Genomic DNA, 23,697 nt, shown 5'->3' on the forward strand with positions numbered 1-23,697 from the left:
GTTAGAAATAGACATTGCCATGATGTTGCATGATGTGAATTTTATTTGCTATTTATCAGCCTGATCTGAGGTTGCAACATCTTCACATGGAGGGCAGAAGATCTGGCAACCCATCATGGGGCTCCAATGCCTCTGGAGGACAAGATGATGAGACAAGGCCTGCAGAGGGCAAACTCTTTGTGTGATATCCCTACCAAATTAGAGGCAGACTCCTCCATGCCCACCTACAATGACAGGAGGCTGTCTAAACAGTCAAACCGATTCACCTAGTATCTTGGGTGAATCTTCATCAGCACTGTATCTCACCAGATCATGATCCTCATCTGAGTTCCCTGCAGCAGAATGTCTCAACTACCTACTGTTTGGCGAGCTGGCACAAAAACTATCCTGTCCCCTTGGCCTGGCTGCAGCCCACTCAGCCTACTGATGCACCAGATGTCAATCCTAATTCTATACTTGCCCCCAAGGCACAAGCAGCGCCAGTATTTGAGCTGGTGGCTGCAAGCATCCAATCAAAGCATGATGCCTCTCACAAGGGCTATGCTGTTACTCTCTTTTCTCCTCCAGGGAGTGCTGTAGTGGATGAGATGGCAGCTTGTGTGCCTAAATGCAGGAAAATCAGAAATGTAATATTGAGCTGAGGAGGGAAAAATCCACGTTTTCAGCAATATCAGAGGTCTCAAGCTCTGTCATAGCCAGAACCATGATGCCAAATCCTCTGCAAGTCACAGGAGATGCAGAGGTCCTTGGTTACATCTGGTTCTGCAGCACTCCTTTCTCTGGTGTGCCACCTTATCCTGCATGAGACAGAAAAGGGTCAATGATTATTGTGCATTGTGTTTAGGTGATCTGGCTATCACACCTGAACAGTTGGTGGTGTAGAGGATTAGTGGGAGATGAGTTTGAGGCTCACATGATAGAAACCTGTGAGGATGAAATGGACATGACACTGCCAGGGACTGCTAATGGAGGTGTTAGTATTGAGGAGTACAAGACGTTGGTAGGGTGGTGGGTATCATGTGAAGATGTATTTGCTGACCTTGATCACCCACAAGGTCATTCATTCAGACTTCTTGTGGCTCTGCTGCCAGGTCGTATGGGCCAAACTCTGAGAATTGATCTTATAGGCTTCCTGTTCCCAAGCTCTTCTGAGGGTGGGCCTTGGCAGTCTCCTGCCCATTAAGGAACAATGGCATCTCTCTCCATTTTAATGACTAGGGTCTCCAGCACCACATCCATGAATGTGGGAATCTTCCCTCTGCTTTAATGTCCTATTTTCCTTCTTCACAATTGCAGCAATAATAGGATTCAGGAGCAGCCCCTTCCCATTCAATGCAGTTCCCTTTTAAGTGAGGTAAATTATGCTTTAAAAGAGCAGACTAGTGCATCACATGCTCTCGCTGCAGTCTGCTTCACCCAGGTTTCAGGCAGCCAGCGGCAAAAGCCCTGCTTAGACCAGCACTCTCATCAAGTAAATGAGACCATATCACCATATGGCAAAGGGCCCAAACAAACAGCAATTTCTTGTCGCACAAGAGGAAGGATATACTACACGTTGAAAATAGAGTTAGATGTGAGAATAATACAGCCGACGTAGCCATGATGGTCTCTGTGCTGAAAACTTACATGGCTTAATATAATTCTAGTGTTATAATACGTATTACTTACATTTTTTGTTTAATCTTCATACTTACTGTGCTTGTTTGAAGAGGATCAAACCGTAGTACTTTCTGCTTACAGCAAGGGTAGAAACCAATGCCAGGAGAGGTCAACTGATTGCTTATTGAAGGATACATCACTTGTTCTGGGTGATACTGGCAATGGGAGAGTTCGGTACATTGGAAAACCTGAAACAAATTGAAATGGTAGTAGCAACAATATTAAATAACCATTTTTGTAATAAAGATTTGGAAAAAGAAACATTTGTTAACAGTAGGTGCACATACGCTGGCTTGTGCAAGCCTGCCTGTGTGCACTTGTGCTTGCGTGAGCATCTGTGCGCCCATGAGTGCACGCGCGAGTGCATGAATGAACGCCTATGCGCGCAAATGTGAGTGTGTGCATGAATGCAAGTGCATTCTTGCACGTGCATGTGTGAATAAGCATTTTTACACACGTGTGTGTGGGGGAAACTGATATGTTTTTAGACTATGACATCAAGGGGCAGCATGTTGATATGAGATAGGAAGGGGCCAAAACAGATACTTCGATGAAACCAGTCCATCTCATAACTTGGCTAAAATTCAGTCTGTACAATCAGGCTAAAAATAAATCATAGCTGACAAGTTATGTACAATAATGAGTTTTGCAAAAGAATTTTTAAAATCAACATTCAAGTGAAAGTGAAAACTTACTTTTTTACATCTTGTGCAGGGCAACCAATTTATAGTTCCCCATAAACGCCAGTATACATCTTGCCAAGACTTCAAGTCTTCATAAAGACTATTAAGATACTCATGCACATCCCAGCTTTTATCTCTAAAGGAGTTAAAAATCAGCATATTGTTTAGAACTAGATCAAAGTTTGTTCAACAATAATGTGCATTTATATACTATCTTTAATGCAAACTGTTGCTACATGAGTTACAAATGGGAGTAAGAAGCAGCTTTAGCACTGGAGGGGAGATATTAGAAGAATGGACTAAAAGGTTGGTCAAATACATGGAGGGAGGGAGAGAGAGAAAGAGCGTGAGTGAGTGTGTGAAGAGCAAGTGAATGTCAGAAGACGAGTGAGTGTGAAAATACACGTAGGTGCGACAGACTGTGAGTACGTGTGAGGGAGCGAGTGTGAGGGAGAGTGAGATTGTGTGAGAAAAAAAGAAAGCATTGAGAGAGACAGATTTGCGAAGTATTGGGTCAAGGTGGCTGAAACAATTGCAAACGTGATGAACTGAATACTGGTGATAGAACAGTTCAAAATGCTCACATTGAACAGGGCAAGGGCATAATGAAATAATGTTTCTAATTATATCCGTTAAGCTAATTGGTTTAAAACTTATGCTGTGTTTAGAACATTTGTTAGAAGAACATGGCATTTAGAAATTAATTGCAATAAACGTGAAGATTTTACCAGGGTAGACTATTTCTGTTGTAATTTGTATTGGATGTGCTATTTTACAAAAAGTGGTTACTCTAAAAATTAATGTACATTTCAAACAAAAATACAATAAATTTCAACCACATCTGACTGTTTCACACATCTGAACACCTTGTACCAGAATCTGAAAGTTTATGGCTAATTAAGTGAAATAATGGACATCAATGACATCCTGTAAACTAGGATGATGATATCACCAATATTTAAAAAAAATAGCAGTTTTGCACTGAGGGAGTGAAAATGATCAGATATGACATTTAATACCAGCGTAAACTTTTATGAGATCACCACCAAACTTGTTAACTATTTTAAAAAAAGGGAATACAGTAGAGCTATCAGAGCAAAGCAAGGTTTTAAAGCACCTGTAGAACAAATAGGGGATAATCATGTACGTTGTTTCACTAATTTATACTGCCCTGCAGAAAGATGTAGATGCTCTTTAGCAGTTATTGGTGACCAGGAGGAAGTGGTAATTTTTTACCCATACTTGTTAGAAGCAAATTTCAGAAGTTAAATTTCATGAAGTACCAAAGTGGACCCTACTTTGCTCACCTAAAACTTCTTCAAAGTCTCTTTCACATCTATTGGAAAGGGCAGGGGAAATGGAAAAATTCTGTTGATTTTAATCAATTTCTATGTCACAAACATTTTACCCTCACAATAAACTGGGTAAATTCAGTTGCAAGAATAATTAAAGAAGGAGAAATTAGAAGTTCAAGACCAGGGAGATTGTTGGGTGTCAGGACTTAGTGCCTCTTGCAGATTTTACAAAACGTGTAGAGATCAATCGGAATAAACTTTGCGTCTGAACTAAATATACTGTGACAATTTTTTTAAATTTTGCATTTAATTGGAGCAAATGACAAAATATGGACACAGATAATGAATAGAGTGTGAAAGCAACATAAATATCATAGAATCACTGAATCATAGAACGGTTATGGCACAGAAAGAAGCCATTTGACCCATGAATCTAGACGTCTCCCTGCAAAAGCAATTCAACTAATCCCATCACCCTGCTATTTCCCATTGCCTTCCATTCTTTTTCCATTCAAGTAAAATGCAGTTCTCCTTCGAATACCATAATTGAATCTGCCTCTACCACCAATTCAGGCATTGCCTCATCATAACCACTCAGTGCATAAAATAATGTTTCCCTCATGTTGCCTTTGGGTTTTTTTGCCAACACCTTAAATCTTTTGACCTCTGGTTTCGAGACACTTCTACCAAAGTGAACACAGGAGCTCTCTTTTAGACAAGGATGTAACATTTGCAATCCTCCACTCCACTAAAGAGGACTGGAATTTATGATCAGTGCCTCCACAATTCCTACCTTACTTTCCCTCAACAATCTAGAATGCATCTCATCTAGACCTGGTGACTTACCAACTTTAAGTACAGCCAGTTTTTCCAGCACCTCTTTATCAACTTTTAATTCATCCAGTATCTCAACTACCTTCTCCTTCTATGACTAAGGCAGTGTCTTCTTCCTTGGTAAAGATAGATTCAAAAGTACTTATTTAGTACCTCAACCATGCTCTCTGCTTCCATTGTTCTTTTTGGTCTCTAATTGACCAACTCTTCTCTTGCTGGCAGTCAACCATTTATATGCCTACAGAAGACTTTGGATTCCTTTAACACTAGCTGCTAGTCTATTCTCATTCTCTGTCTGATCTTCTTATTTCCTTTTTGATTCAGTCTCTGAACTTGCTATGGTTTCAGCTCAGCACTCATTTGTATAATTAACCTGACATTTTTCATATTCTCTCTTTCCTGCTTCAACTTATTCTTTTATTTCTTTCATCATTGAGGCAGCTGTGACTCTGATTGCTCTACCCTTCCCCCTTGTGCGAATATACCCAGCTGGTAGCCAAATCATCTTTTGTTTAAAGGTTGCACATTGTTCAAATACATTTCTGGCTGCTAATCTTTGATAATGTACTTATTCCCAAATCACTGCAACTGCATCCATCTCCCCTCCAATTAAGTATTTTTTACTCCAGATTGTTCCTTGTCCTTTCTGACATAATCTAAAATTCATGATAGCATAATCACTGTTCTCTTCACGTTTCCCTACTGTCATCAGCTTGATTTGATCCACTTCATTGCGCAGAATCAAATTCATAACCTCTTTCCTTTTTGGGCTGGGAATACACTGGTAAGAAAGTTCTCCCGAACTTTAGAAATTCTTCTCCCTCTCTGCCATTTAGACTAATCTTATACCAGTCCGTATTAGGATCAAGTCCACATTTATCACTAATCTATAGTTCTTCAATCTCTCTGCAATTTCCCTGCAGATGTTTTTCCCACCAGCTGTTGTTCTATAATATGTACTCAAGTAGCATAATGTTATCTCAATGGTTTTTTGCTCTTAACTGAATGAACTCTTCCTTGAATTAAAGTATTTTCCTAAATTAGTATTGCACATCTTTCCCTCCTTCATTTCCTTCCCTATCCTTCCTGAACACTTTGGGTACTAGATATTCCTGGATACAATTATGTCTTCTTTTGAAGCCAGGCCTTCTTTATTGCTGTCTCATAATCCCACGTGATTACATGCATTTGCCAGCTCTACAAATTTATGATTTGTGCATTTCTGCACACATACAGTAAACACATATTTTGTGTTCCCACTTAGCTTGATCAAACCTAAGGTTGTACAATTCCTTACACTAGAGAGCCACAAAATGACCAGAAGTCACAACATTTAATTCTGCATCTGAACAGCACTGAAATTGTGAATATTCTGGTTCAAAAACTTGTAAAGTTATTAAAAATATACCTAATGTGCAAGTATATTATATTCCCACGAAGATCAATATTTATTTTCAGGGGAGTACAAGGAAGCAATTTCTCAGTTTCTTTGGTAAGAAGTTTCTTACACATGCTGCATCTGAAATAAAACATGAAATACAGTATGAAGTTCTCATTAGGCAAGATTAATAGTTAAACACACTTTTTTTAAAAAAATTGAAAATTTTCATGCATTACCTGTACAATGTATCAGCATTTGCTGGGGAGTCTGGGTCCTTGTACTCTGGATCAAACAGCCTTTCAATCTTCTTGCAAAATATTTTACTGTTTCACAAAAAAAATGAATACTGTACTACAATATTTAAATAACAATTTTTAAAATAACATTATTTTAAAAATTGAGAATTTAAGAAAAACTTAATGTAGTTTTGAGCTTTTATGTGCTGATGCAGAGGGGAGTGCTGGGAAACGTAATATTTTTCACACACAATGTCATTAACATAAGCATCCAGCACTCCCAGGTCAAGTAACACAAATTCAGAGGTACAGTCAATTCTCTCTACCTATAGTGCACATGGATAGGTATTGTACCCAACTTCATAACTGGACAAATGAATTATTTTTATTATTCGCAATCACCAAGGTTACTAAATTAATGTTAATCATAGAATAGAATCACAGAATGGCTATAGCACAGGAGGTAGTCATTCAACCTACTGTGACCATGCCAACTCCTGGAAGAGCAACATTTCTCATCCTACTCTCCTGTACTTTGGTTGTAGCCCTGCAATTTTTTTTTCTCAGATATTAACGTAATGCTTTTTTTGGAAAGCCTCAATTGAAGCTACCTCTATCAGACTCTCAGGTAGTATATTCCAAAAAGTAAAAACATTTTTCCTCATTTGACCATTGATCCTTTTGCCATTTATCCTAAATTGGTGTCCTTTTGTTTTTTTAACTCGTCTGCTGGTGGGAATAGTTTCTCCCTATCTATAATTTTGAACACCTTTTTCAAGTCCCCTCTTAAACTTTTCTTCTCTATGCAGAACAGCCCTAGCTTCTCCAATCTATTCAGTGTAACTGAAATTATGGAGAGACAATGGCCTACTGGTATTATCGTTAGACTATTAATCTAGAAAATGTTCTGGGGACCTGGATTCAATTCCCATCATAGCAGATGGTGGAATGTGAATTCAATAATAAAAATCAGGAATTAAGAATCTACTGATGACAATGAAACCATTGTCGAATGTCAGAAAAACCCATCTGCTTCACTAATCCTTTAGAGAAGGAAATCTGCCATCCTTACTTATTCTGGCCTTTATGTGACTCCAGAATCATAGCTTGCTCTCAAGCAACCAATGCTGGGCAGCCAGTGATGCCCATGTCCAATGAATGAAAAAAAAATACCCGATTGCATTCTTGTAAATATTTTCTGCACCCTCTCTACCATTTCCAATGCCTTCTCATTCGTCCTCAAGTATGGTGCCTAGAATTGGACACAATATTCAATTTGAGACTGAACTGATGTTTACAAAGGTTCGTCATAACCTGCTTGCTTTTATACTTTTGTACTCATGCTTTATTAACCACTTTCTCAACCAGCCTTGCTATCTTTATTTAGGTATCCCTAGGCCTAGTATCGTCTGCTCCTCTATCCTCTTTAGAATTGTCACTTATTTTCTGTTGCCTCTTTTCTTCCTTCCTACCAAAATTTATCACCTCACACTTCTCAGCATTAAAATTTCATCTGACACGTATATGCCCATTCATTTCACAAGCATATCTATATCCTCTTGAAGTCTATCACTACCTTCCTCACAGCTCAAATCTTAAGTTTTGTATCATCCACAAATTTTGAATTTGTGCCTTGCACACTAAAGTCTAGTCTTTGTAGACACAATGCAGTTAATTCAGACAAAATGCCCATTTTCATAACAAATTAAGTCGACGCTCAGACTTTCTCACATATAACTCTATGATCTTTATACAAAGGGATCCAACTCCTCTAAAACCCAATTATAAACTTAATTCCCTAAAGGATCACGCTCAAGCATCATTATGGTTTAAAAAGTCAACCTGTGAGACTTTCTTAGTTCTCTCCATCAAATATAACTTTTTTTAAAATATCCTCTACAATTCATTTTTTCTGTCCTGAGAGTGATTTATTAGAATATAAATTTGTAGATGCTGGGAATATTCCAGTCCTTTACCCAAGTGCTTTTTTAACATACAGTGCCACAGAGTTAGTTGGATATTTGATCATGTGACATTATAGTCAAGCCTGACCCTCTGTGGACCCAACATCCTCACAGAAACACAAATTCTCAGTCATAATTGGATAGTAAATAGGTTCCTTAGCTAATGTTTCTCATCCCAAGTTCAGGGATACATCAGTCAGTGTCTCAGCTAGAACCAACACACTCAAGGTTAAAGACCTAATCTAGAACTGAGGCCTGGCTAGCCATCAAGTTTAAAAGTAATTTCAAATCAAGCTGGAAACACGCTGACACATAAGTGAGAAGCAGTATTTGGATAGCTGGCCCCAAACTTCAGTAACATTTTAGACAGATGCAAGCTCAGGACAGGGTTCGAGTGACTGACCAATAATGTACAGTGTAACGGGAACAAGGTGCTTAAACTGATCTTGTTCAATAGGCAAGATGCACTTGCGAACTATGAAAAAAAGGTAAAAACCACGGTTAAAAAAATGCCAAAATGCAGACCATGGCAACTCAGAGCAGGAGGTTGTCTGGAATTGGGGATGAACAAATAGCATCTGGCCCCACATAAATTGTCGCATGCCTGATGTCAGGGTGAAGGACACCTCCCAGGCTTGATAGGATGGTAGAACGAATAGGAAGTTTCAATTGATATGGTTCACAGTTTGAGAACATCAAGGCCGCAGCTGGAGTACTGTGTGCAGTTTTGGTCGCCGCACTTACGCAAGGATATTTTGGCCTTGGAGGGAGTGCAGAGGAGGTTTACTAGGCTGATACCGGAGTTGAGGGGGTTGAACTATGAGGAGAGGCTGAATAAACTAGGCTTGTACTCGTTAGAGTTTAGAAGAATGAGGGGAGATCTCATTAAGACGTATAAGATGTTGAATGGGATGGATAGGATAGAGGTGGATAGGCTCTTCCCGCTCAGAAAGGACAGTAGGACTAGAGGGCACAGCATCAGGATAAAGGGGGGGCAGTTTAGAACGGAGTTGAGGAGGAACTTCTTCACTCAAAGGGTGGTGAATCTCTGGAATTCTCTGCCTGTTGAAGTGGTGGAGGCTGCCTTGCTCAATATTTTTCAGGCGCGGGTTGATAGGTTTTTGATAGGCAAGGGGATTAAGGGTTATGGGGAGAGGGCGGGAATGTGGAACTGAGCCACGACAGATCAGCCATGATTTTATTGAATGGCGGGGCAGGGTCTAGGGGCTAAATGGCCTACTCCTGCTCCTATTTCTTATGTTCTTGTATTATGTTCTAAAGCTAACCACAAAAGTCCAGCAATCTCCATGGCATTGTTTTCTCCTTTTCTGACAGCAGTTTAAATCAATTGTCAAGTCAAAGGGATATCTGTGTTCAGGTGAATTATAACAGTAAGCAGAAAAGCAGGCAATCACATTGAGGTATTCACACGCACGCAGCAAACCAGGCATTTAACTTCCTTCATTTTGAATTTAAATTTATAAATAGTTCCTTTGTTAATCTATTTTTCTAAAATAAATATTAGACCTTTGAATATAAAAGTGGCATTTATTATTCTTATATTTGACATTCCACAAATTTCTCACATTTAACAAGGTGTAACATTTTCAAGGCAAGGCTGCCAGCACAATTGGGTGTTCTCATCAGTTTAATCAATTTTGCATTGATTACAGTCTGTGATGCCTGAGTGAATTTTACACAGAAGTACAGAGTCAATGAAAGCAATATCTGGTTTCCATGTTTCCCCAAAGTGGCTCTCAGTTTCAGTAAAATAATGATTACAAATACTGACAGTTTCACTGTCATTCCTAGCCTAATAATCTGGGCCATAATGTCTGCTCATAATCTTCACCCCTTTCATTCAAAGCACCGTAAATACGACTATCACTTCCCTTTCTCATAATTCCATTGGACTATTTAACAGAACAAATCACATACTGAATGTGTCTTTTCTCTTTCAGTTTTTCCCATGTTACTCAGGTCGTCACAATATCATTTGATCACCCTTCATATCAACCATAATTTTCTCTCAATATGGCTGGTGGTTATCGTAAGATGCCAACCCTGCCACTAACCTTTCCTATTTATCTGAGCTGGGGACCAGCACCAATTGACTACACCAATGCATGGGCTTGAGTATGTTGCTCGACATTCATTCAAAAAAGCAGCAGAAAATCATAAGTCTGAGAAGACAGCTTCCCTATTTTAGTAATCTATGACTGCCTAACCTATACTACAATATGTAAAGAAAACCTCCTTTTGTATATACACTTCAAAAGTATTTAATTGGCTGCCAAACGCTTTGGTACATCCTGAAGTCATGAAAGGCACAATGTAATTATATGTCATCAATTTCAATACAGCATTAGCTTATGTCCTTTTGGGTCAGGGCTAATGTAACATTTTGTCTCCAACAGTTATTCTCAACTTGTTTAATTCCCAACAGTACCCAATCATATTTTAAAAATATATAATTTTGTTTGCTCTCAAGTCATCCACTGAAACAAAATTCATTAGCTATCATCAATAATTATATCTTGCCCTTTAATTCAGAAGTAGAGCTGAAGATACAGCTCAAAAAAGTTCTGCTAAAAATAACAACGGCAAGAACTAGAACAAAGATGACTCAGTTGATTCATACGTAGCATACTCTTCTCATTGGCCAAGATTGGAATATAGATCAAACTAATGGAATGCATTATTTAACATGAAAATGTTGCATTTGTGCTACATTTTCATATCATAAACATATCCTATTTATGAAAGCTTTTGGATGGATAAGAAAAAAATTATCAAATCTTCTGCACTGCAGTTGCAACAGACCTATGAAGAGTGAACCATGTCTTATTTAAAAATTTGGCAAAAAGGCAAAAAAATTCTATCTACAGCATAGGCACTCTACAGGAGAAAGAAAAACAAAAAGAAAACGTGGGCGGCACGGTAGCACAGTGGTTAGCACTGCTGCTTCACAGCTTCAGGGAGCTGGGTTCGATTCCTGGCTTAGGTCACTGTCTGTGTGGAGTTTGCACATTCTCCTCATATCTGCATGGGTTTCCTCCGGGTGCTCAGGTTTCCTCCCACAGTCCAAAGATGTGTGGGTTATGTTGATTGGCCATGCTAAATTGTCCCTTAGTGTCCTGAGATGTGTAGGTTGGAGGGATTAGTGGGTATAATATGTAGGGATATGGGGGTGGGGCCTGGGTGGGATTGTGGTTGGTGCAGACTCGATGGGCCGAATGGCCCCTTTCAGTACTGTACGGTTTTTACTGATTTCTATGAACAAAATCCATCACATTCCTATGATTCTCATCATTCAACTCTCAGATTTTATTGAGAAAAGATCTACGGGGCAATTCTCCCATCCTACTGCACTGCTTTAATAGTGCAGTGAGTCGGGAGACGTGGAACATGTTTCGCGGGCTTTCCCCTGGGCACCATGGCCTCTGTGAGCTTCCGAGCACCAGAAATCGGCGCAGAGCTGTATAAAATCAGGTAAATGACAATTTCAATACAATTTAAATCCTGTGGGCGGGCCCGAAACTGATATCTCCGGACCTGCCGGCGTCTGCCCGCAAACCTACCCCCCCCACCCACCCCCTTCCAGGACTGTTCACTCCTTAGGGTTTAGTATAGCTCCCCACTTGCGGGGAGCTGGTGACCTGACCCCACTGGAGTGAAGGGGGCCCACTGAGGCCCTTCAAAAGGGCCAGGCTCTGGGGGCACCCTCTGGGCATTGCCATCTTTGTAGTGCCTGCCTGGGCTGCTGGCACCACCCATGGGGCAAAGTGCCAATGTCCAGAGGGCACCTCGGCACTGCCCCTCGGCATTGGGCAGCGTAAGGGGGGGGTGGCAATCAGTGGAGGTAGGGGGTCTTGCTGCCACTCTGCATTTGGGCTGAGTGACAGAGGGGGTCAGCAACTGGGGCATCGGCAGTGGGGAAAATTGAGAGACTGAAGAGAGGTGGGTGGGGGGTGAAATCGAGGCAGGCTGTGGGTGGTCGAGGCTGGCCTGGGCATTTTCGGAGGGGCCAGCAACTGATCCGTGGTGGTGTCACAGGGGTTATGGGAAGGCCAGCAGTGTGGGGCCACTGCGCTTGTGCTGATCTTTGCTATAACAGATCGTCACATGTGCAATGGCCCACTCAGTGCTATGCTGCCAGCCTCTCCAGTGAGAATAAGCCCACTGATTTTTGGACTAATTTACACCAGCGCACTCTGTGGTGCACAGAGTACGGGAGGTTCATTATTGAAACTCCCACTGAAAATAACCAGTGTGATTTACTCCAGTTTTTATATGAATTCAACACTTAGAATTTTTTGGGGGGAATCACAGCTCCCCCCACCCCCCCAGTGTTGATCCATATTCTACATTCTAATATCAGAACAAATCAATTAGTGTACTTTTACCTTTTAAATTTATCTTTTCTGTCTTTTACTTCATCAGCTTCATTATGTGTGAAAAGGTCAACAATACGTGAGGCCAGTGTTCCATTGATACAGTTCATATTGCAAGGTGTAGCTACAATGGCGCTCATATTTTTATGGCAGTAACGCATACATTCTTCAACCTAAAACATGAACACAACAAAAGCACTCAAAATAATAATAATTAACAGGAATCATACAAAACGCTACACAATTTCTTTATTGTGCCGTACTTTACTCACAAAATGTTGCATGCTGAAAAGGTAGATTCAAGCATATTTACTGCTAAAATGGCAATCAGAACCATCTCCAAAGCAACACAAACCAGTGTTACACCAGTTACATTTTTATTTTCACATTAAGTCACAATTTCTCCTCTTTAACTGCCAATAGGAACCACATGCTATAGACAATGATTCAGCCATGATAACACACTTCATGTTTTCTCCATGGTATTCAATGAACTACCAACAATATGTGCAGTAGCAGCAGTCTATGAGATTTGTAATATGGTATCAGCTTGCATGAAATGGGAGTATTTCAACTTATGTACACGTGGATATATTGGACATATCCACATTGTGCTCGGAAGAACAGGGCAATATTTTTTCTCATATCTGCTCCTGCTTCAACAAAAAAAAAGCTGACTATTCTAGAGATTGAGGAAGTCAGCTGAACCATTCTCTTGCCCTCAGCTCCCTTAAAAATGAACAATTATAACTTATACAGTGCCTATAATGTGCATACAATTGTAACTTTACATTTATACAAAGTACCGACATCAAAGTTGTAATTGCCATCCATCAGTAATCTTTTTACAAATAAGGTGTTTTTTTTATTGCTCTATATCAAAAACAAAGTTGATTTCATTTCAAATAAGCACACATTGCAATAAGATTAAAAGGCAAATAAATCATAACATAGTACAAAAACTATCGAATTAAGTAATACTTTATCCTATTTAAAGTTTAAAAAGTTAATACACTCACCAAGGAATCCATTTTCAAAAATTCAGATGAAATGAGTATCGAAATAACATTATTGGGCTCTAAAATAAAGAAAAATGAAAAATGCCGCTCAGCTCCTAACTGTGACCACAAGCATTGTAAACAAATTGCACATTTTACACACATTCAAAATTATTTCCAATCACCATGGATGCCACCATTTTTGTTAAAACACCATACAGGAATTTTGCAAAAATTTAACACCCACAGAATATTTATTTTTCTGGTTGAAAATATACTGCCAATAAACTTGCAGCATTTCGGTGGTACAGCGATTGTAATTCTACTCTATTAGAATAATCACACAAATTTGATGAAGATGTACAGCTGGCTCTTAATAGGAAAACACATAGGGAAGAAAAAAATTTATCAAATGATTTTTAGGGACTTACACCAACACAAACAGAAAGTCAATTTGCTTTTTCTAGACAAACACTACTGCCTACTAACAATTGATCAATAAGGTTAGTTCAGGATGATAGCTCCCTGTTTTTCCTACTTGGCACCAGAAATTGAACAGAAGAGCAGTAGAATTGAAGTTCAGGATACTAAACAGCTTTCTTTTATTTATTCTTTCATCAGATATGGGCTGTCACGGGCTAGGCCAAAATTTATTGTCCATCTCTAATTGCCCTTGAGAAGATGGTGGTGAGCTGCCTTCTTGAACCATGTGATGTAGGTACACCTACTGTTAGGGAGGGAGTTCTAGGATTTCAACCCAGCAACAGTGAAGGACCAGCAACATATTTTTTCAAGTCAAGATGGTGTGTGGCTTGGAGTGGAACTTGCAGGTGGTCATGTTCCCATGCATCTGCTGCCTTGTGGTAGGAGTCACAGGTGGAAGCTACTGGCACTTAGTGAGTTTCTGCAGAGCATCTTGTAAATGGTACACACTGCTGCAACTGTGAATCAGTGGTGGAGGAAGTGGGTGCTAAATTGGCAGATGTGGTGCCAATCATCAAGTGGACTCCACTGTCCTGGATAGTATTAAGCTTCGAGTATCACTGGAGTTGCACTCATCCAGACAAGTGGAAAGTATTCCATCACAGTCCTGACTTGTAACTTGCAGATGATGAACAGGCTTTGGGAGTAAATAGGCGAGTCAATCTCAGCAGAATTCCAAGCTTCTACCATGCACTTATAGCCACAGTATTTATATGGCTTGTCCAGTTCAATTTCTGGTCAATGGTAACCCCCAGGATGTTGATACTGGGTGTTGCGTGATGGGAATGCCATTGAATATCAAGGGGAGATGGATGAATTCTCTCTTGGAGATGCCTGACACTTCTGTGATGCGAATGTTACTTGCCACTTATTAGCGCAAGCCTGTCTAGTCCTGACAGAACTTGAGTTTGCCAACTTCATGCTATCTGGCTACATCAGACCACCACTGACTTATGCATCACAATTCCCATTCAAACAAAATATTCCATTCTTTCTTGTTGCCAGCTATTGGTCGCAATGCACGCCTTCCCTGCTCCGAGTTTCATTCTACTCTGCATTCCCTCACTTAGTGACGTGGTGACACAGTGCCTCACAGCACCAAGGACCTGGGTTCAACTCTGGCCTCAGGTGACTGTCCGTGTGGAGTTTGCACACTCTCTCCGTGTCTGCGTGGGTTTCCTCCAAGTGCTCTGGTTTCCTTCCAAATTCCAACAATATGCAGGTTAGATTGATTGGCCATGCTCCATTGACCTTAGGTGTCACAAGGATTAGCAGGGTAAATATGTGGAGTTACAGGGATAGGGTGGGATTGTTTTCAATGCAGGCTCAATGAGCTAAACAGCCTCCTTCTGCACTATAGGGATTCTGTGATTCTATTGTATGATCCAACTTCAGATCTCACTACTTTTACCTGGATCCAATTCTCCAAGGATATCCATGTGCAGTACAGATGTTTGTGGATGTGTATCACTCACAGTTAGTACTTTAGATTCATCTTCTGAGTAGGAACAGTATTTGGCCCAAAATATAAGCTCTAGATTATGTAATGCTTCTCTAGAGACACCACTCCTTCCTCTCCCTCCCAATCACTTTCCATACCAAACTCTGTTTTCTCCCACAATAGTCTCTGGCCATTTGCCCCTGCATCTTGGCATCAATCCAACTTCTCTTTACATCCATGCATGTTACAATACTGTAAAAATTGCCTCCTCCCACTCAACCTCAGCCTATCCTCTACCTAACCCAGGTCAGCGACTTTTATTCCACCTTACCAAATGTTCCACATATTAAACATATAAAGGATTTAAGTTCAATACAAGAATAAACAGGCATAATTAAAAACAGAAGACAGATTTATCAAAAAATCAAAGACAAAGAATGAAATTTGGAGATGAGCCATTGATAAAGACTGGAAGGCTCTTTCCTCAAGAGAAATAAAGTGGCAGTTGGAAAAAAAGAATTTTAATTTACTTGTAAACAACATGGACAACCAGTTAGTAATAATTCTTTTGTTTGTGAGTTTACATCAAGTTTATTCTTTTGGACCTATGGTATGACAGCTAGTAATGGCGATTATGATTATAGAGATATGCAGACTTCTCCTATTGTGGCTGATCATAATGTTCTCCCTAGGTCAGGTGCTAACTCAAACGATTCTTAAGCCACTTACTAGGGTGAAGTATCTGTTATGATTTTCCACTGCCTTCCTAAAGGTTATTTAACTGTGGAGTATATTCTACTGAGTTCAATCAAGGCTAAAGAGTCAACTTAATCTTTATGATGGCAAACTTCTATCTGCACCCAGCAAATCCAAGTACTTCCACTGAGTATCAACCTAGTATTCAGAGATGGTGCTCTGGTTTCCACTCACTGGGACTGTCTGGATCAGGGCAGAACTGAACTTTTTTGGCCTCAGAAGCAGGAAACTACCATTCTGGCAACTGTTAGTCCATCAGATGCAGGTACTACACGGATGTCAAATCCTTTTGACCAACTTTGATGAATAGAAAATTAAGCCTTTAAGTTTTAAATTTGGTTGTCCTGGGGAATTCATCACAATGGTTCAACAGTTGCACAACGGAAAGCTGATGCATACCCTCAATGATGGTGAGTCTTCTGACCCATTCCCAGTCACTAATGAAGTTAATAAGGGTTGCCTGTTAGCACTAAGCCTCTTGGACATACTTATCTTCATCATGTACATGGATGGGAAGATACTCAATCCGAGACGACTCCAGGCAGAGATCCAGGTCTCCAAGGACATATTTCACGTTTTCTGTTTACCAATGGGTACACTAGCTACCAAATCAGAACATTGTCCAATGGATTCACTTTCCCTATTTTGTTGAGAGAACTGTGCATGCACTGTGAACGAAGGTCCTGTCCCTTCATACTGAGATTTCCTGAACCAGCTTTCAGCAATTAGGCCCGCTCTGGTGACTCCTTCTCTTACATTGCCAGGGTAATTCCTTATATAGCTGCACGTTCCTGCTGTACAACCAGTGAATCAACTTACCGTATTCTGTCTGGTAGCTCCCAAACGACCTCCACCCCCACCCAGCCACCCACCGTAGGTCACATCAACTGCTGTTTATTTTCTCTGTCTATTGCAGTTCAAAGTGTCCAAGACAGAAAGTTTGTAAGAACAGGAATATCTACTCTGCCTTTGTTTTCAAGTGTTAAACCCAGCATTTCAATAGCATAAGAACTGGAGCCCCCTCTATACTCATGGGAATCAAGACATGCAAGCTTATTGTGGGGCAATACTCAAAGCAGATCACATGTCTCTCTTCATTACTCCATTTCACTTTAAATTAAAAAGAGTGTCCAAAATATATCACATAAACTTGCATGCTTGTAACAAGACACTCACAAGAATTGTCAGAGCAAGTGTAGCCTTTGGCACACTTTGAATATGAGTCTCGAAATAAGTTTGCCTATCAAACAGTCTATAGAACAACTACGTCTGCTACTCTGCTGCACATGAGAGACTTGCACTATGTCCCAGCCTCATATCAAGAGGTTTAACCACTTCTACTTGAGCTACCTTTGATGGCTTCTGAAGATCAGATGGCAGGACAAAATATCAGATTGAGAAATGCCCAACCAAGCTGGTGTGACAAGCATCTATATCATATTGAGACAGTCACAACCAAATTGAGCTGGTCATGTGACCAGAATGCTTGACACTCACTTACCAAAGAGAATCTTCCACAGCACAAAAAACTGAAATATGGTTATACCTTCATAACAATTAAAGGAAGCACTTATTAGGACATCCTGAAGACTTTGCTTAAGAATTTTGCTTTGGGAGCAATGCGTCCAGGATCGCTGCACACGACAAGTAAATAAAAACTGGTGCAAGTACAGATCAGGGGCAAACAGAAAACGCAAGGACAGAAAATCCCACACCAGCAGCTCATCCAAAATTCTACCATCTGCAGAGCCCTGTCCCATTTGCACCAGAACCTTCTGAATGCAGGCTGGTCTTATCAGAAATCTATATACCTGTGGATACTTTACCAAACACCCCAAATGATGGGCATCATTTTTGGCTTGAAGGGCAAAGATCATTGAGCGTTTTTGCCTGCCCAGGTTTAAAAACTGCCTCAGACTTGAAAAGGTATTTATCATTTGACGTGTTTCAAATTTTCTCCTAGTTTCATTCATTCTGAACTAATAAAACACTATGTGAATAAAAATTTTTAATCAAATGTTTATTTACCTAACAGAACACACCCTGAGTAAAATGTCTGATTTTTTAAATTAATAAATTCTAATAAAAGGTTGTACTGTCCCTTATTTTGAGCAAAATATGCAAATTAATTGGGTTTCACTCCAATATATGATTTTGCTCAAAATTTTGCGAAGCACTAAGTTATAAATGTATAATTTACTTACACAGCAAATTACATTACTGTATAATTGAATCACAGTTCATCTGTAATTCATGTTGGCTAATTTAAATAATCTGGTAGCTTGACTTTTAAAGAACTAAATTTCAATGCAGTTGGGTTATTTAATTTATTGCTGAAATCAAATTATTTAATAATTTGATTCTATTAATACAAATCTATCAGAGTGCCCCGGACCACAAAATAATCATGCAAAAATACTTTAGCTCCTTTGGAATGACTCAATAATTGTACCCAACTGGTTAGGCACAAGAGAACTGAATTTAAAAATGCAGATTTACAAATTTATATACTGCCCAAAACTGTGGAAACAAAAGACCAGAATTGTAAACAGAATGGAAAGAAATTTCCAGAATTTCCTGATTAAAAAGTTAAAATGTGACTACCTACAGCCAATGAATGGTTACAATCAATTGAAAGCATTTAAACACAAAAAAGGTCAATGCTTAATTAAGGACAAGGCAAAAAAGTTGTACGTCAGAACAAATATGTTTCTTTATTTTTTAATTTGATAATTGCCTATCCTATTAAAAACTACTGGCAGGAGATTGGTCTTGCACGTAAAAGTAATTATTGTAAGGTATGATGTACATATGGATTGCATTTTCACACATTCCTATGATTTTTTATATGAGGTGGAACTTGTACACCAACTTGTTCCCCTTCTTGCCATTGATGATTCTTCACCACTTTGCCACATGCCCTTTAAGTACTTCTACATGAATTATAAATGCCTCATTATGATGCTGGACATGAAAGCTGTCCCAATCTGATTTAATTACTTGAAGACAAATATGACAAGGATGGTTTGGTGATACCGTTGGTGATACAAATGGTGGATACCATTTGGTAATTCCTTCAACTGCCACTGCTAAGACAGAGAATGCAATGCAGGGAGTAGCACTATAAAGCCACATCTTGGCATCATGTTATAGTCAGCTGCATGTTTACTTCATCAAATTGCTTGTCTAACATCTAGAAGCCAAATTATGACTCATGCTCCATTCATATTTTTAAAAAGCAAATTTATGTATTGACAGATGTATTATTAAATTTTATTACAACTTTTTTAATTTCCCCTTTTGCTGTCATCACCTTGCTTTGGATACATTATAGTAAATGCAACTGAAGATTGTCAAGTTTGGCTGAAAGGTACACATGCTTATTAACATATGCATATGACACAACACAACAAGCAAAAACAAATGAACCAGCAAGACCATTAGGTACAATCACAAATCAAATAAGTGTGATAATCCCCAATTAGTGCACAAGGCTCTTTTTTTTAAAAATGTCTCACAATGTGAGAACTTAACAATAGCAAAAAAAGTGCAATTATGGATGTAAAAGTGTCTAAAGCCAGTGCTATGTACCAGCATGAATGTATAGTTTTTTGATAAAAATGATTTGCAACTGAGGGTGGACGGGGCAGTATAAAGTCATGGTGCCACAAAAAAACTAAACAAATGCATAAATATATTGTCACTAAGGAAAATTTAGTTCTTTAACAATTTGACTAATTTTTTGCTATACAGTACAAATATCTGCTAATTAATATGCAAACCTAAAACATACCTAGTTCTGGTTGTTCAGTTTGTCCTTGATGTTTTAGTTTCCTCTTGACATAGCTCATCAACCAGGCAAAGATATGGACATCACAGTGCACCGATATGTCAACTTCCTGCCAGCGTTGTGCATCAACAGACAGATACTCAGCAAAATACTTCATTTCACTGACTAGTAGATTCCGAGGACAAACAAAATCACGCTTCAGGTTTTTGGCTTCATCACAAACATGGATTACCATGTTGGGCCTTTTATGAAAATAAAAGCATCTTGAAACAATGGGTATAACAAAGACATGGTTCCCATTTTCAATTGCTTATTCAACTATATTTAAAAAGTGCTTAGGATTCAAGATTTGCATTAGTATATGTATTAAAGCTGAACTACCTACAGTTTACATCTTGTATGCGATGACATTTTTAATCAGTCTGCAACATCAGTTCCACGTCCACCACTTTCCCATTCACCTGTGCAGACATATTCAATTACAGATAGCATTTTTGTATAACTAATCATGGTGAGGAATAAGGGGTGTGGTGGTGGTGATGTTGGGGGAGGGTGGAGAGACAGGGAGGTTATGCAGCCTAACGTACAGTGTATATTAAGCTTGTGGCTCTGACAATCTGACGAATTAAGGCCAAGATGTTCAGTTGTATTTGTGTTTACTTTAAGATTAGCTAGATTGTCCTGCTTTAACACCATAATCTTTGGAAATCAGTGTGTTTACTTTTCTTGCCTCATTAGTACATACATTCTAATATTTCTGCCTGTATACGTGGCTAAAAGTATATGCAAACAAATAGGGATGCAAGTTTAAATTTTAGACGTAAGCCCTTTCGCTTGATGATATGCGCCCAAACAAAAAAGGTACGGACATTCATCGAAGTAAAACTCTGATCAATCTAGTGCATTATCAAGCTATCACAGGTAATCAACACAATGGCTGGAATTCTCTGGCTGATCACGCCAGCGGGAGTCTCAGCTCTAACCAGCAAGGCACACCCAACCTGCGGGTTTTGTGGCAACATGGGGTGACATCAATAGGAAATCCAATTGACGGCGCAGGACTGGAAAATCCCACTGCTAGAGGACAGCACACTGCCTTCCACCACAGGAAACACGCAGCTGAGGCGCCAGAGAATCTTGCCCTATGTGTCTCTTTGGTATAACACTTTCTCATTTGGACTGTACTTTCTGCGTAGCTTTAGATGCTGTGGTTCCCACCACTTCACTGAAATATGTTAATTTTTTTGCCTTTTTAAGAAATTAAACATGGCAAAATCACGTTTATGAAAAACACAGGCTTGAGTAAAAATATTGCATCTTAAATTATTTTTAACATAATTTCTCACTCCTAATCATCCAATGTTGTCAGGCCTAAATACTTCCACTCCCATCCCCAGACTCTCACTATAGACAGACACCAAGCATGCAGTCAACATTTTCTCCTCTGTTCTGCTTAACTCGGATTTCCTCTCCATAGTTTCACCAAACTTCAGTGACCAAGATGATGCCTTTGTTAGGAGGTGCACCATTTAGGCATTTTCTGGGGATCTTGACGTGCTTTCCTTCATTCCTAGTTGCAGCTATCATTCAAATTATAAAGTGTAACATTGAGTATTCCTAATGGGTTCCAAATCAACCACGATGTTGAGAGATATTTTGCCTGCACCATTCCTTGCCTCAAATCCACACTTATAGATCACACCTCATAGACAAGTCAGAGATAGATCTTCGCCATCTCTGTTGCACAAAATAGGCCATCATAGCTATACCATTTGCTGCAGAATAATCTACAGACAATTGCTGGAACAGGATAGCCCTGTCATGTAGCAATAAGATGACCATTGTTTTCATGCCAGTTTTTCCTTTTACACCAACATGTGCATTGCATATATGTATTGGATAAGTAACAAATATTGTATTTGGAAACAGCAATTACTTTTCTACCGTGTGCGGAAAGGAGACACCAGCTGCACAGGTATAAAGCATTCAGCATGATAGTGTTTCCTTTATTGCAAGGCATCGCAGCTAGCACCCAAGTGAACAAACAGATGTCTCCTCATATGAATCTTACACTCATATGGGTTGGGTTTTCTTATATTCCAAACATAAACATCACCATGGATATTATTTCTTCACCAGTATCCTTACAAGCCTCTTTGATCTTTGTATGTAAACTTTAAACTAATTAAGGACTTTAGCGTCTTTACACTATCTGGTCCTCAAAATACATTCCTACTCTCACCTTCCACTATTGGCTCCATGTCTCCCGGCATGGGAACTTCAATATCCATTTTGCAAATTCCCTCTATGCTACTGCTCCACTGTGCCTCTGGAATTTTGAGCAACCCAATGTCAAAGGACAAATTCTTCAGATTTCAGTAGAAAATGTGCCTACCTTCATAACTGCTATCACATCCTTGAGCCACCGTGCTTTTACGTACTGAAATTCTCTACATTAACAGCTTTACTATGCGACATTTCTCCCAAGACCTCATTGCACCTTAGTTACCTCCATTAATTTCTCTGCCATTTCCATTTTTCCTGTAAAATACCATTGGCGATTGCTGCAGCAAATTCAATAACTACATAAATGTAAGCCTATGTAATTCCACAATTAAATGTAAATTACTCAAAGTCTCCTAATCTTAATCATTTCAACATGTTGTCAAAGGATTAATACTTGTTTTTCTAACCATTGTAACACTTTTACATTTTTGTACATATGTTTACCTACATCATCTTGGATTTGGCCCATCTAAATGTATCCATTCAGTTCAAAAATATGGTTTTGTATTAAACAAATAATACTCAGGGTGACTTAGTACGGTCTGATTATATCCCTTTTCAGATGCATTTTCTTGTTACCCACCCTTGGCTTTCATCCAGTTTGTCTTCATCTTTATCAGTTGAACCATTTTCTTTTAGAGTGCAATTTCTTCCTGAAGATACTCCAGTCCGTCCTTGAATATTTAAGGGTATTAAAGCTACACATTACAAAGTCATAGTAAACCAAATGACACTGAATCATGCATTTGACTTTTTGATTAAGACAATCATTTTTTCTTTCCAGAATTTGAGTAAAGTTTGACAATAAAATGCAATGCAAGCCACCTAAATGCCCTCCCATCTCATCAATCAATGGTTGTACTAAACACTAACATTTCAACTTTGACTATATAAAGGACAAATGTATACAAGATGAAAAAGTGAGCAGATTGAAATAGAAGTCCCAAAATGTTGTATTCTGGGAGAGTGGAAATAATAATCTCTGCATGCCCCAACCCCTGCATTCCAACTCCCTTAAATGCAGCAGCAGTATATTAAGAGGGACCTGTTTATTTCAGGTTTCTACCCAATTTATTACAGTCCTTGAAATTGTTGTGGGGGTGAAGGGCAATATTCTGTCTGCCTTGCCTTCTCCAAATCAAATGGATGTACCTAGTGTAGTTTCTGTGAAATTATATCTTATACAAATATATTGTGTGACCATATAAGGCCTTAGGGGATCACTTGCCAGCTGAAGTGACAAGTTCTGTGAAGGCCTCAAGATCTCAAATCTTTAAATCAGAAAATATAATAGACCCTGGAAGGGTCTCATTGCCTTCAAAAGGCCCACTTTCTCTATTCAGAGGAGACCACATGAAAAATTCTGGGATGAGCGCTTGGCATGCCTCTCTTCGTCTGTCAGAGTAGCAAATAGTGAATGCAGCAACCTTTTAAACATGTACAGCTCCTCTGGCCATTTTAATAGCTCTGCTCCCACAAAACTGGACAAACTCAGGG

At 39.3% G+C, this 23,697-nt stretch overlaps 1 protein-coding gene across 10 annotated transcripts in view; it reads right to left on the reverse strand.

Moving 5' to 3' along the window:
- Positions 1–23,697, reverse strand: part of sanbr (SANT and BTB domain regulator of CSR) — a 139,232-nt gene that overhangs the window by 77,623 nt on the left and 37,912 nt on the right. For 9 of the 10 annotated variants that reach the window (XR_013888264.1, XM_080200376.1, XM_080200375.1 and 6 more), the window contains 8 exons: positions 22,784–22,874; positions 19,918–20,156; positions 13,466–13,524; positions 12,459–12,619; positions 6,089–6,175; positions 5,880–5,990; positions 2,355–2,478; positions 1,695–1,847 (listed from right to left, as the gene is read on the reverse strand). Coding sequence is in view for 9 of the 10 variants with exons in the window: in XM_080200376.1 (XP_080056502.1) it covers positions 1,695–1,847; positions 2,355–2,478; positions 5,880–5,990; positions 6,089–6,175; positions 12,459–12,619; positions 13,466–13,524; positions 19,918–20,156; positions 22,784–22,874 (1,025 nt within the window). In the remaining variant the exon portion in view is untranslated. Of the gene's footprint in view, positions 1–1,694; positions 1,848–2,354; positions 2,479–5,879; positions 5,991–6,088; positions 6,176–12,458; positions 12,620–13,465; positions 13,525–19,917; positions 20,157–22,309; positions 22,420–22,783; positions 22,875–23,697 lie in introns of those variants that run through there. The other variant, XM_080200379.1, reaches the window with a different exon arrangement.

This window comes from Carcharhinus amblyrhynchos, chromosome 12 (genome assembly GCF_965287045.1).
Source record: "Carcharhinus amblyrhynchos chromosome 12, sCarAmb.v2.hapA, whole genome shotgun sequence".
Lineage (NCBI taxonomy): Eukaryota > Metazoa > Chordata > Chondrichthyes > Carcharhiniformes > Carcharhinidae > Carcharhinus > Carcharhinus amblyrhynchos.